Raw genomic sequence first — 13,858 nt, forward strand, 5'->3', positions numbered from 1 at the left:
GCCTGGGAGTGGTAGCGGCCCGCCCCGCTGACTCGGCCAATGGGATACGCGCGGGTGCCGGGGAAGCCGGAAGTCAGAGCGGGCGTGGGCAAGGAGCCGCCACGTGCGGGGGGCGCTGCGGTTGGACGGCTGGGTGTAGGGCGCAACTACCTGCCCCCGCTCAGGAGCTGCAAGCAGAGCCCCACCCAGGCTTTATCCCAGATGGTGCAGCACGGAACCACCCTCCCTCGTTCAGGGGCACCAAAGAGCACAGGGGCTCCAAGCAGAGGCCCACGCAAGTTTTATTGTAGGGATGCCTAACTCGCCCAGCCGAGCGACGTACAGCACACTGGGCCCACGGAACCCTTTCCCCTCACCTACACCCCGGCTTGTTCCCACCAAGGCACCCAAGTACCACCAATACCAGTATCTTCCCGTGGTGCTGCTGCGGCTCCAACGCCACAGGTCTCACCAAGCCAGAGGGTCCCCCACCAAAGCTGCATGCTCTGCAGGCTGGAGGTTTGCCACCCCTTATAAAGGAATATTGCAGAGGCAACTGAAAGCTGGTTAAGCCTGCCCCTGCACACCGCAGGCCCTTTGTGCCACTCCAGCCCACCAAGTACACCTGTAGCCCCCCTGGGGGGGGGGGCCCACTAAGGGCACATCGCTGATTGCTTAGGACAAATAAATGACAAAACAGAGACAGGAGTAAAGGTCGGAGGTTCAGAACAAGTGCACAGATCTGTTGGAAAACTAACCATGTATCATCATTCACGTAGGAAAAAATGGCTCTGTAGAAGCTTTTGTGCAAAACCGCCAATTCTGTCATAGATTCAGTTATTTTAGCTTGGACCCATCCCATTTCAGCTCTCCTTAAAACCCATACAGAAGGAGTATTAATTGAACTCTCCATAACTATAAGGAAATTCATACTGGCAATATCAAGCTTCATGTGAGGCAACACAAGTTATGGCTATCCATCTTCTCTCCTAGCTTCATTTCAGCCTTCTATCGTAACTGTCTGCTGTACATAATAGCCATTCTCAGGCAGACGAGTAGTCAGAGAACATGCAACAAACCATATCTTACTCTAGGTCCCTATTTAACACGATAGGTCATAGTAGCAATAAGCTAATCCCCTATTTACCTGAGGCTTTCCAACTAAGACAGCAAACAAACACTTGTGGAAATGTAAATACACCTCATGATTAGTTCTGCTAAGTTTAGGTGAGAGGCCATATTTCAAAAATTGCATGCCAGCCAGAACGAACGATTTCAGTTGCATGTAAATCCTTTTCTACAAAAACAAGCAGTTAGGACATTTAATACAAGTAAATATAATATAATCCTTAGCGCAAAATGGCAAATCCTTACAGAACATAGTAAACCCACAATAGTAAATAACACCTAGCTTCAGGGCCAAATGTAGCACGTGACCACCTGCTCCGCTTGGCTGCACAATGAAGTTTAAGGTGTTTATTGCTGCTAAGCTTGACCCCCCGCCCCATACACACTCTCTCCCCTCCCCGCTCCCTCTCTCAAACAGTCCTTCCTAAAAGTACCAAGACAGTATTAAATGGAGGAATAATTACTCTTAAATGTTATATTATCCATCCAGCTTTAAACATATTAAATTTATCGTTTTTTCCTTGTTGGTAGCGAGGAACTACACAAGCTATACAAATACACTCTTCTTCTGAACCTCCATTTGTTTATTTATTGCACCAATAATTACCATCTGTTTCTGACTTCTGCATACCCAGTAATTGGCTAAAACATCTATTTTGTGAATCAATGAGATTATAATGAACAAATTCACAGTGTCAATATATTTCATTTCAGTTCAATTGATTTCTTGCTTTACCAGATGCACAAAGTAGTGCCCTCATTTCATTCTGAGAACTCAAGAACTTAATCCTGATGCTCCTGTTCTTGTCCTGGTATCAACCACCGAATGCTTTCAGTCCGAATGGTGGCATACATAATAAAACTAGCCAGAAACAGTAAGGAAAATAAAAGTAGCCAATCTACTCCTTTTGTCAGAATGCTCGGTAGGGGGCCCTCTCGGTCTTCCTCAGTCACCGCCACATCAGGTTTAGCTTCTATTCCTGAAAGAACAAGAAAAAAGGATCCACTGATTAATATCAATAGTATTAGCCAAGTTTAAATGTCATGATGAGTTAGCTAGGGGTGGACCGTATTCAGATTCCCAAATATGCTGCTGGATTTAACACAATTCTAGTCGATATAGCCACAGGACCCTTAGCAAAGGTCAAAGAACCTCCATCCTCCTTTAATAAGTAACTACCATCAGTCTGTCACTAGTGCATCATCCTCCGCACTCAGAAGGGCAACATGTCTTAGAAAAAGAGAAGCCTTATCCCAGTAAGATCAGAGCCCAGGCAGGCACTTCCCAACAACAGGAAAAAGGGCCAAGGGCCCATTGTTCTCATCCTCCTACTGCCCCCAACACAAGAACTGAGACTGATACGTGCCCAACCTGCTGCCTATCAGGGAAAGGACCCTAAGACATCTGGCTCTCTCCCCTCCTGGGCAGGTCCACTTTTATTCCCAATAAATTCAGGGCTTTGTTGGTTAAAGGTGCTTACTCTCTACTCAAATTCTCCAGTTGACTACCACCCACAATAGCCCCAACCAGAACTGCTTTTTACAGATGGACTCCTAGCTTCTACCCCTCCCTGAAATCACCCTCACAGTCAGAAGAAATTTCCTAAGACATTTTTATGGGTCCCATAATACAATTTCAGTCCGGGGCTACAGCTGACCCTCACCCTCACAGCTCTACATACCTGTTTGATTAAAAATAAATGCCTTCAATGTTTCCAGGGTCCGATCCGTATGATTAAATCTGGCCATAGGTTTAGCTCCTTGGAAAAGGAGGATATTAGGAACAGCCACAGTTCCAAATCGGGTTGATAAACTGAAGGAAAGAAATAGGTAACAACAGATAGTATTTACTTCCTGAGAAAAACAGTTTTCATCTTTTGATTCAGACTCTAGATGAAGCTACCTGCTATGCTGAGATGCATCCAGTGCCACAAAACGAAGAGTTGGAAATGCTCGAGGCAAAGAATTAAAATGAGGAGCCAGGTTGGCGGAGAAACGACACCAAGGAGTGTAGAACAGGACCATTGTACAATCACTGCTGTTTGGATTTAAAAACTCCATCAGGTCCTGTGAGAGGAGAAAAAGAAAGCAGATTAGAAAAAAGAAGGGCCAATTAAACATGGAACAGGATTTTATTCTCCATCAGTGCATAATCTAGTAACATTCAGGAGGATGAGGCTGTACCACTAGGAGCAAGTCTGAACAGGCTTTTCAGTAGCATTTTAATGATTCTGATAAACAGAATGTGGTTCCCTTCCTTTTAACCCCATTTCTCAGTTAGGACTCTCCTTGGAAATCAAGTAATACTCTGGGGTTATCATTATAAAACAAATGCAATAGTTATTTTCCTTGCTCCCTTCCCTAAGCGGCTGTGCTTGCTGGCTTTTAATAACAAACCAAATTTTGTTCGTCAAAGTGGGGCTCAACTACCTCTTGCCTTCTCCAGAAGGTGAAAATCCAGGCCCTGGCATGGACAGGGAGCTAATGTGGGAGAGGAAAAGGAAGTACAGTTGTTCATTTTATAGACAAATGGAAGAAACAACAACCAAAAGGAAAAGCTCCAAGATGACAAAAGCCTGTGCAATGCAGGGGAAGCAAAAGAGCCAGAAGATAAAGGGAAATTTGAGGACAGAGCAGAACAGGGAAGTGTTCACTGGAGAATCACAGAGCAATGCAGAAGGCAAGTAGGCTGGGAGTAAACAAGGAGGTACTTGGTAAACCAAAGTAAAACTTCCACCCAGGAAGAGCACACACCAACTGCAGATGCTTCCTCAGCCTGAGAAAGGGTTTTTAAACCGGAAAGCTTGCTAAGAAAAAACATTCCAACTATTTAAGTTGTGTTAATAAAAGATATCAGATTCACCCAAAGAACCTTGTCTACCTTAGTAAACCAAAGGCATTCAAGTGAACAGGTTCATGTTCTCTTCCAAGCCCATCCCTTGCCCTCGCATTTGGGGGAATAAAACGTGAATGAGACAGACCCTAACAAGTTCTACCACTTTTGGGGTGGGCTGAGGGTTTAACATCCCAAATATTTAAACAGTTAGTTAGCACTCATCCTTGGGATCTAACAGGAACAACTCCTCTTGTAACCTCCTGAGAACAGGAACAGCTTAAGGAGATACTCCCATGATGAAAAGGTTTTAGCCAGACTGCTTCATAGATGTCCTACACGCATGCCTAGTGTTTCAAATTCCACTGATATTTTAGTAGAGCTTCTCAGAAACAAATCAATCATTCAGATTTCAACCATTGCCACAGCTAATACTTTAACATTACAAATCTCTTTTAATTTTAAAGTTTTAAGGAAGCCCGGGGGGGGCGGAGCAGAAAAGCTGGAAGGAATGGTAATGTCACACATTTGGGTCAAGCAATCAGAGCTTGTGGAAAGAGGTGGTATCTTTTATTAAACCAACAAGATATTTGCAAAAAAAAAAAAATTCTTTAAGTGCAGGCTTTCAGGCATAAACACCCCTTGTCAGCATCAGAGAAAAGACTGTAAAAGTTCTACGTAGAAATGAAGGAATGAATGAATGACAGACAAGGTTCTTTGGGTGAATCCAATATATTTTATTAGACCAACTTAAATAGTTGGGGGAAAAAATTCTCAGCAAGCTTTTGGGTTTTTTTTAAATAGTTTCTTAGCAAGTTTCTTAATCTGGCAAGTTAAACAGTTTCTTAACAAGCTTGTGGCTAAGAAAATGTTTTTCCAACTATTTAAGTTGGTCTAATAAAAAAAGATCAGATTCACCCAAAGAGCCTTGTGTGCTCACATCCTTAGACCAACATTGCTACAACCTGCACCCCTGAATGAACAAACAAACGAACATTGGCGACATGCACAGGGTGCACCACCTGCGAGACCAGAAGCGCCAGTGGAAATGCACTTCTGGTTTTGTCACTCAGCTCTGGTTTCACTACTGGGGGACCCACCCCCCGTCCCACCCAGACCCGGGAGGGACCAGTTGCCCACATGAACAAACGAATGAATTTCTACCCACAAAGACTCCTACAGCCTTTTCTCTGATGCCTGACGAAGGGTATCCATGCCCAAAAACTTGCAATTAAAGACTTTTTTTTCCTCAAAGTGTTGTTGCTCTAATAACAGATATTATCTCTACTACGAGTCCCCATTGCTTTTTCCTCTAGCCCAACACGGCTACTGCCCAGATCCCCGACACATTCGGGTGGAGCGCTACACCGCAGCCCGCCGAGTCTGAACCGCGGCCCGGAGATCCTCGCACGGGTACCCCCCGCCCCAAAGGAGGAGCGGAGCGGGAGCGGGGGGAGGCCGGCGGCCCACCTGGGAGACGTTGAGGACGTGTAGCGCGGAGGCCCGCGGGCCGGGGCCGCTGCGCTCCTCACAGGCCACCTTGGGTGCCCGGCCGCCGTCCGTGCCGTTGGCGTCGGCGGCGGCGCATGGCGGCAACACGGTCTCCAGCACCACGATGGGCTCGGGCTCGGGCTGGGGTTCGGGCGGCGGCGGCGGGCTGTCTCTGGCCTCGCACGGCGCGTCCGCGTCGCAGGTACCGGCGGGGAGCAGCGAGAGCAACGGGGGAGCCGCGGCGCCGCCCAGCATCGCGTCCGCCATCTCCGCCGTCTTGTAGCGCGGCGGCTCCTCGGCCGCTGCCGCCGCCGCCGCCAGAAGCCGCAGCCCCGCGCCCAGCCAGGCCGCCCACAGCAGCATCCTCGCGGCCTGGTCTCCACGGACAACCGCCGCTTCCGGGGCAGCGTGCTCGCTTCCGCTTCCGGGGCGCGACCCCGCAAAGGCTGTGGGCAACGGCTCTCGCCGCCATCTTCGGTCCGGGCGGAAGCGTATAGGGCCCCAGGTGGACCGCGGAGCCGCACTTACCCCTTTTAAGCACCCCTCGCTCCCTCTGCTGCGTCCCGGGCTGTAGGGCCAAAGGGGTGGAGCAGCACCAGCCCAGTGCTATGGACCACCTGGGCCAGCGAGACCCGAGGACACGGCCCCGGGCCAGGACGAGCACCTGCTCCACCGTGCGGGAACCGTGACGGACTACTTCAACCCGCTGCAGAAGATTAATTTGATTTTTTTTTATAACCTTTTGTCATCATCATCATCATCATCTTCACTTCATGGTTGACACATCATTGCCTGTTCCAGCTTCTGACGTTTTCATCCATCTGGTTTCTTCTCTTGCAGACTGTCACGATGCTCAAGTTCCCCAACATTTTGCTCCTCCTTGACTTAAGTGACTTTCCGCGCGGCTTTCCAGCATCTCAGGATCACTGCCATCCACTATGGGTTCTCCACCCCGACATGGGAAGCCTGGGTACCACTCTGAGCTAAGCCTCCTACTAAGCACCAGGCCATGTAGAGGTCAGGTGCAGCAATGCTAAGAGAAAAATATGCCTGAATAACTTCAAGGTCTAATAAGGCAAAACGTTTCCAGCTACAAATTACGCTGTGACCCTACAGTCAAGCATTACACGCCACAAGATTTGCAATGCAGGAGTTTTATGGTTGGCTCCCATGAAATAGCAGGCCACGAAGGCTGAGTGGGGGGGAAAAAAAGTAAATCCTATTTCTTAGAGCAGTGGTTTTCAATCTTTTTTCATTTGTGGACCCCTAAAAAATTTCAACTGGATGTCCAGACCCCTTTGACTTGCAAGTGTGACTATTCACGTACTTTTGATTGATCATAGTCAACTTTTCCAGACCCGTTAGACAGTCTGCATGCCCCCAGGGGTCCATGGACCATGGGTTGAAAACCACTGTCTCAGAGTTGTCAGATGAAACTGAGCCGTGCTAGTTATACCTAAGTCTTCAAGACTGTGACAAACGAGCAGGTGTTCTAAGGGAGTGCTGTGACAGCTCCACAAAGTGTCCCTTTTAAAGACCCCCAGCCTGGGCTCAGCCTGCAGACCACAGCAGCTCCACTTACCGTGCTCATATGCACCGTTCCAGCCAGCAGGTGGCAGACTCCTCATAGAACTAGGAGTCTTATCTTCCTCCAACACAGTGTTTTTATTATCACAATACTCTGGAGATGTTCTCCGATGAATCCTCTCAGGCATCAGAGAAATAGGTCACATTGACCCCATTTTACAGATGGGGGAAAAAGAAGCACGGCAAATTAGTTACTTTGGGGCTCAGGGAGGCTGTAGAACAGAAGTGGTCTTGGGCTCAGGCCATGGCTCAGGGGAACTTTTGATTCCTGCAAGTATTCTCTCGTAAACCAAATCAGAAGACTACTTAAATAACATCCCCACACATGGTTATTTTAGTTGAACTTTCACTAAAATCTCACCTGTTGTAAATTAAGTGCAAGGGGCCATTTCAGAACCTACAGAATTCTTTTATAAACTAATGTTATTTTAATTGAAACACATGATGGCCTTAAACTATCTTATAAACACATGCTGCACAGAGAAGCATACTGGTCTATAATCTGTAGGTCTCAAAACTATTGCCTCAAGGTAAGTGGGCACAGGTATGCAAGGAGTATTGTTTCTAAATAGGGACTAGACGTGAATCACTGTCTGGGAACATCTACACAAGACACTACTGCACAGTGGTTACTGTGCTTTTATTTAGTATTTGCATAATCAAGTATTAAATAAATGTGCAGTAATTGGAGTTACTGCACAGCAGTGCTGGCAAATGCCTTTTAAGTGACACTACCGCACAGCAGCCTAATAATACTGCACTGTAGCATAGTAGCAATGTTAGTGCTGTGACACGCTACTGAACAATATTATTCAGCTACTGCACAGTCAGGATCTCATGTACATGCGCCCTCTTTGAAGCAAAGTCATCTTTGTCACATCCATACATATGATGTTAAATGAATGTTGTATAGATGACCTTGGGAGGTCTCTTCTAGCCCTACTTTCCTACGATCCTATATTTGCAATTTTCATTTCAACGGCAAGATGCAGGATTATAATTTCACAGCAGAAAGAGGAAGGTAACACAATCTGAGCTAATCAACACATTAATGAAGTTATCACCCATAGTAATTTTAGTTTTCAAATATTAAAGTATCATAAAATCCCTCCTGACAAGTATAACAACTTGCCTAATGACACAGAGCATGGCAGGTAAACCCCTAGCATTCAATTCTTAGCTCCCAGACATTGCAAAGTGAACAAAAACATAACAGAAAATCTCTTCCTTGGTACCAAAGCTTTCTGTGAGGTAGCTTTGATCTAGCTTGAAAATCCCCTAATTTCTATGTCACCATGGAAAAATAGCAATTGCATTAGTTTATTTGCATTATGTTTACACACAATTAAGGGCCAGAACCACCAACAATCATTTAATACAGCATGTACCAGAGCACATGCTACACTAATGAGAAGTATAAGCACTTGCTATATGTATGTGGCTCTGCTGCTGCTCTGAGGCCAAGAGGCATCTTACTATTGACTTTAATTAGATAAGGCCCAAATTCCTGTACCAAGAGAAAGGTCATTCTGAGAATGATAGGATGTCATGATTGTGTGGTAATTAATACAAACAATATGTAATGTATTCCACAAGCTTGTTTCATTATAGCTCAGTATCATAGTACTTGACTCCAGATGTGATGAGTTTAAATACTAGGGAAAGCATTTATTAATTTTCCAGCCCATTATAAATCCTTTAACTAAAATGACTCAAACCTCTGTGGCTTCTGGTCTTCAAATTCTGGTATATGCTGGTTTCAGCAGAACAGCTGCATAGATTCATGTCCCATCCTGATCTCTAAACAATAGCTTAAAACAGTGAGCCAACTATATAGAGTCCTGTTTTTTAAACTTCTATGAAAGGACACAGACAAGCATTCTCCAAATTCAGCAAGGCAATCCATATCTGCTACACTGCAGACCCTCAAGCTGACAGTAAAGAGAAATCTAGTGGCTTAGCTTTTCTTAGAAGGCAGGATAGATATGCACCTTCATATACTAAATATGATACATAGAGAGGACAAGCTTTCATGAACCCCAGTTCACCCCCTCAGATGTGCAAGTGCTCTCTGGATACATCTTATGTAGTCTATAAAGGTGCATATGTAACCCTGGCTTCGGACTGACTTCAGATTAACAAAGCTAACCACCTTGTTGCTTTTCTTAGCCAGTAAGTTAGCATTCCTTCTGCCCTAGAAAAAACCCTTTGAATGTGAAACCAAAGCATAATGGTCAATTATGCTAGACTTCTTGCACAACAGAGTAGCATTTTTGACTGCAGTCCTCCCTTTTGTATCATCATTTTGAATATTCCTTGAAATCATTACCAGCATACACAAGACAGGTAAATGAGGTTTGGTAATTTTAAAGACCATACATGATACAGTTAGAAGAAAATAAGTTATGTAAAGCCTAGAAAAGCAGGCAAGATATTGGATATATATGCAAAGAACGTAAATAACCTCTTGCCTAGCTTGCGACTCCCAGAGACACCACTCCTTGGGTTTGGAAAATTTTCCTGTCCTTGCCCCAGTGCTGAAAGAGATCCACAAGTAACAAATCCAGCCTGAACCTGGGTTATTCAGGAAATGATCCTTTTTCCCTTACTACCTTTGCAAACTTGGACAAGGTGAATACAATGTTCATCCTCAGAGCTACTTCCTTCCCTCCTGTACCTAGCTGCCTTGCCACCAGAGACCAGATTCTTTCAGTAACTGTTGTACCAGATAGTGTTGAATTGATACTTCAATCCCTCAATACAACAGATGCCTCGACATGTTGCCAAAAAGACATTTTAACGGACTTTAACCTAGTTGAATATTTCTCCATCCCAAGGGAAGGCTCAGAGGTTACGCATATATGTGAATTTAAATACATTCACATTACATAAGGGAATCTGCATTAAGAAACCAAACAACACATTCCAAAAGTTGTCGGTACTCAGCGCATATCTAAACAAGTCAGAAGAGATCTACTGTCCCTGTGCCGGCATATTATAGGCAAGTCTTGTAGCACTGCGTATTATAAAGACTGCCTGACATTCCATTGTTTCATGCTGTTTATAACTTTACCAAACTTTAGCCACCTGGCCTGAAATTTTCCATCTGTGGTGTCAGTCGGAGGCTGAAATTTTTGGAACATTTCAGCCAGGAAAAAAAGACATGTCCATTTCCTAAAATAATTTGTTTAGCCCATAGTAAAAATCTCAAAGACCTTTCTCTTTTAGAAGTATTTACTTGCCTGTAGTTTAGAGAAGGGGTTTAAAATCTGACAAGGACAAGGAGGTGAAAAATAAGTGTGAGCTTTTTGCCACACCCCTGAGTATCTGTGAAAATGTAGCTCAGTTGCAAGTCGGAAAAATTGCAGTTGGCACACGTATATACTATTGATATTTTAAGAGCTAAACTTCCTCAAGGCTCTGCTCATTGTGTGCATGTTCCTGGCATGGGCTGAGCAGAATTCATCCAGCAATGACAGCTCTGGGCTCTTGTGGGCCATGCCAGGTTCCAGGATCCAAGCTGTCTCATTGCCTTGGTGACTCTTCCCAAAATAAAGGAGGAAGTAAACCATAGATGGGACAAGCAATGGAGGAGGGAACAGAAGGGAGAACAGAGAGAGACAAGGAGCCTTGGTAAGAAGAGACTGGAACTGGAGTTTGGCAAGCAGAGGAAGGAAAGTAGGTCTGGGACTGTCTGGGTAAGGGAAGTGAGATGGGGAACCAGTAGACTAAGGAGAAGGGAACGGAGATAGGACAAGGACCAGAGGTGGCAGAGGGACTGAAGCTAGTTAGGCAAGGAGACAGGGACTTGGACTCAGAAGGGAGGAAAAATGAGGTGGAGAAAACAGATCTAGTGAAGAGTCTAGGTGTCCTGCCATTGCCTAGGGCACCTAGACTGGACACAGAAATCCAGCAGGAAGAAGTCACTGGGCTGGACAGAGTTCAGGAGGGAACTGGAAAGCAGTGGAGAATGGGAACCTGTGGTGTTGGCAGGAGACCATGTGTAAGGAGAGAGATTGGAGGACAAGCTGTGGGAACAGGAATCGGGAACTAGCACTAGCATAGACTCTGAAGGGTGAAACTTGGACTTGCTAGGGAAGGAGATTGAGATGAGAAGCTAGGGGCCAACTGTCTTCCCATCTTTACTCTTCCCACATCCAACAGATTCTTCAAGAAGTAAAGAATAGGACTGGACTGGTAAAACAATGGGACTAGGATAAGGAGCCAGCTCTGGGGAAAGGACAAGAGAGAGACAGGTTGAGAGGGAGGCATGTGGTCTAAGTAACTTGCCTAGCATCAAAACAAAGCTGTGGCAAGAAGAGGGACAGAATCCAATTATTCTGGATAGCATTTGATCACCATACCCTACCCCTTCCTGCAGTCTTCATTAGGTACACTCCAACTTCTGCAACAAATGAGGCAGGCCCCCTATAGACAACAACTTTCCTCACTATCAAACCTAGATTTATTCTGATCCAGGGCAATCCTATATGATAAATGATGCCAGTGTCCCTGTGGGGGGAAAAATGTACAATCATGAAACTAAAGACTTACATGCACAGGGGCACTCAACTGTGTTTGCATGGCCGTCAGTCTGAATGCTCGACTTCACAACCTTCATGTTCTTTTAGGATAGGTGAACTATGCACACTTAATAAAAACACTTGAAGCAGAGACCACCCACTTACATACTGCATCATAAGATCTGCTTTGGATCATTTTAACAATTTCAGCATAACTCTGTACCAGTTTTCTAAACTGTCAACTCTGAAGCATTTTTTAAAAGTTTAACAAGTTCTTTCAATGCTCCTGCAAGGTTGACATACATTTTTACCTCACTTATGGAAGGGAAAACCGAGGCAGAATTATCTCAAGGCCACAGAAGAGACAAGAGTCAGGTTCAGAAGTCAGGAGTTTCCTGTCAAATCACACGCCCCTCTCAAATAGGAAAAAAAACAAATACATGGAACCACAGGCAACTATCCTAGTGGAAATGACAAACAAAGCAATGCAAACTCTCCAAGTCATGCCTTTGTTTCTAACGATACAATTTCAATACTGACCATCGGAACATTCTTAATTTGTTTGTCTGTGTACACGGCTGCTCTGCCCAGCCATCAAAGCGTTGATAACATTTACTATTTCCAGAGATTCACTGTAATTTTTGTATTGCTGTGGCCTCAGACAGGGATCGGGGTTAGGTACTGACCAGAAGCGTAACAAAAAGAAGCTGTGGCCCAAAGACAACTTTGGTATCTCATCACACACCAAAATACATTCTTAAAGAAAAAGGGACAATCGCCACCTAGATAACTCCCCCAAGATGTCCTGATTGCTTAGCAGGTATTCCAGCATTGCTCTGAGCAGTGGCAAAAAGCTGACAATCCTGGAGTCTCTCACCATGAATAAATCATAGTGTGGTTCTGTCATCAGCAGCTCTGCACCTGGCACTGGACACTGCCTGCATACTGAAGGAGCAGATTGCTTTGCAGTTCTTATTGTTCAATTCATTATGTGGCACAGACAACACAATAGCCACACAAGTAGCAAAGTAGCTCCTAGCTCAGCTTAAAAGCCAGTATTGTGATATGATATCATTTATGAATGACTTCTTATTGGGTTCTTAAAGGTTTCATGAAAAATGAAGAGTAACCTATTTTCCCTTAAGTACATCTGAGAACAGATCCATAGAATATGTGGCAGACAGCCTATAGTCTAATTCACCTGTTCTAAATATATCCAAATGCCTTGAAAGCCAGAGCACTTAGACCAGACCAGTTTAAGTCAATAAAACCTGGTGTTGCATAAGGGTTTGTTTTCTGGTGATTTTTTGGAGGGGAGGTGGGGGAAGAAAGTGAAAGCTGTTACAGTTCTTCACGCAGAAACTTGGGCTATAGCTTCTGAAAAGATCTGTTCTGGTTTTAGAAGTCCAAACAGCAGTTTCATAACTAAGCACGGACCCTCTTGCCCCATAATGAACAAAAACCATAGGGGCAACACAAAGAGGATTTGGTATAAGATACTTTTAGAGGTTTCCTATCAATGAAATTAAATAGGAACGTAACCAGGTCACAGGAACGCACATGGCACTTCTAGAAACACATCTGTAAGATTTTATAAAGGCAAGCACAGGATGCAAGTGTTGTATCTCACACAGAGAAGATGACTTTACCCATCTAATTCTATAGCTATTCTTCAGACTGAAAGTTATCGTCCGCCTACAGATAATCCAAGTCTTTCTCCTTACATATGACTTTCAAATGAATTTTTCAGTACTCTGAAAGAGAAGCTAGTTAAGTTGCTTCACCCATCACATGCTATTCCTTCCCCTTGCTTTGTATCTTTGAAGACCATGTAATGTATTGTTTATTTGAAGTAGCAGACAGACATTTCAGTGCTCTGGTTTTAGCTGTTACTTTTTCAGTTCAGTTTCAGAAGCCCCAAACCCACAAAAAGCTAAAACGTCCAGCCTCATTCTGATGACAAAACCCACAAAAACAAGCCAGTGTCCATCTGCAGTGGAGGAAAGGGAATTAAAAAAAGGATACCAACAGTTCACTAGATAATTTTACATCCGGTACAAACAGAGCTTCTGGTACATCAGTGTATTTATAAGACGCCCACTGTTGGCAAATTTCACCATTAACATAAGAACACCTTAAGAAAATTCCACCGGCTATATTTTCAAGTCAGTAATAAAAGAGTTACACCATATTTCTATTTGCTGAAGACTTGCAGTAAAAGTGGGGAGGGGGGTTAGATTGCAGATCTTCTGGCACTCATGAAACAAGCCAAACATTCCCCATACCTGGCGATTTACCGATTACAAGTGTAAGAAAC

The 13,858-nt window shown here is 44.6% G+C and overlaps 1 protein-coding gene across 1 annotated transcript; it reads right to left on the reverse strand.

Annotated features, from left to right (window-relative positions):
* Nucleotides 1-682: 682 nt before the first annotated feature.
* TXNDC15 (thioredoxin domain containing 15) lies at nucleotides 683-5,844 on the reverse strand. The gene is made up of 4 exons (XM_090020546.1): nucleotides 5,411-5,844; nucleotides 3,011-3,174; nucleotides 2,790-2,920; nucleotides 683-2,087 (listed from the first exon to the last, which is right to left on the reverse strand). The coding sequence occupies exons 1-4, from the start codon at nucleotides 5,792-5,794 to the stop codon at nucleotides 1,891-1,893; spliced, it is 876 nt and encodes a 291-aa protein (XP_089876672.1). The 5' UTR covers nucleotides 5,795-5,844; the 3' UTR covers nucleotides 683-1,890.
* Between the last annotated feature and the right edge of the window lie 8,014 nt (nucleotides 5,845-13,858).

Source organism: Crocodylus siamensis, chromosome 10, assembly GCF_052110815.1.
Source record: "Crocodylus siamensis isolate JL-2025a chromosome 10, ASM5211081v1, whole genome shotgun sequence".
NCBI classification, from domain to species: Eukaryota; Metazoa; Chordata; order Crocodylia; family Crocodylidae; genus Crocodylus; species Crocodylus siamensis.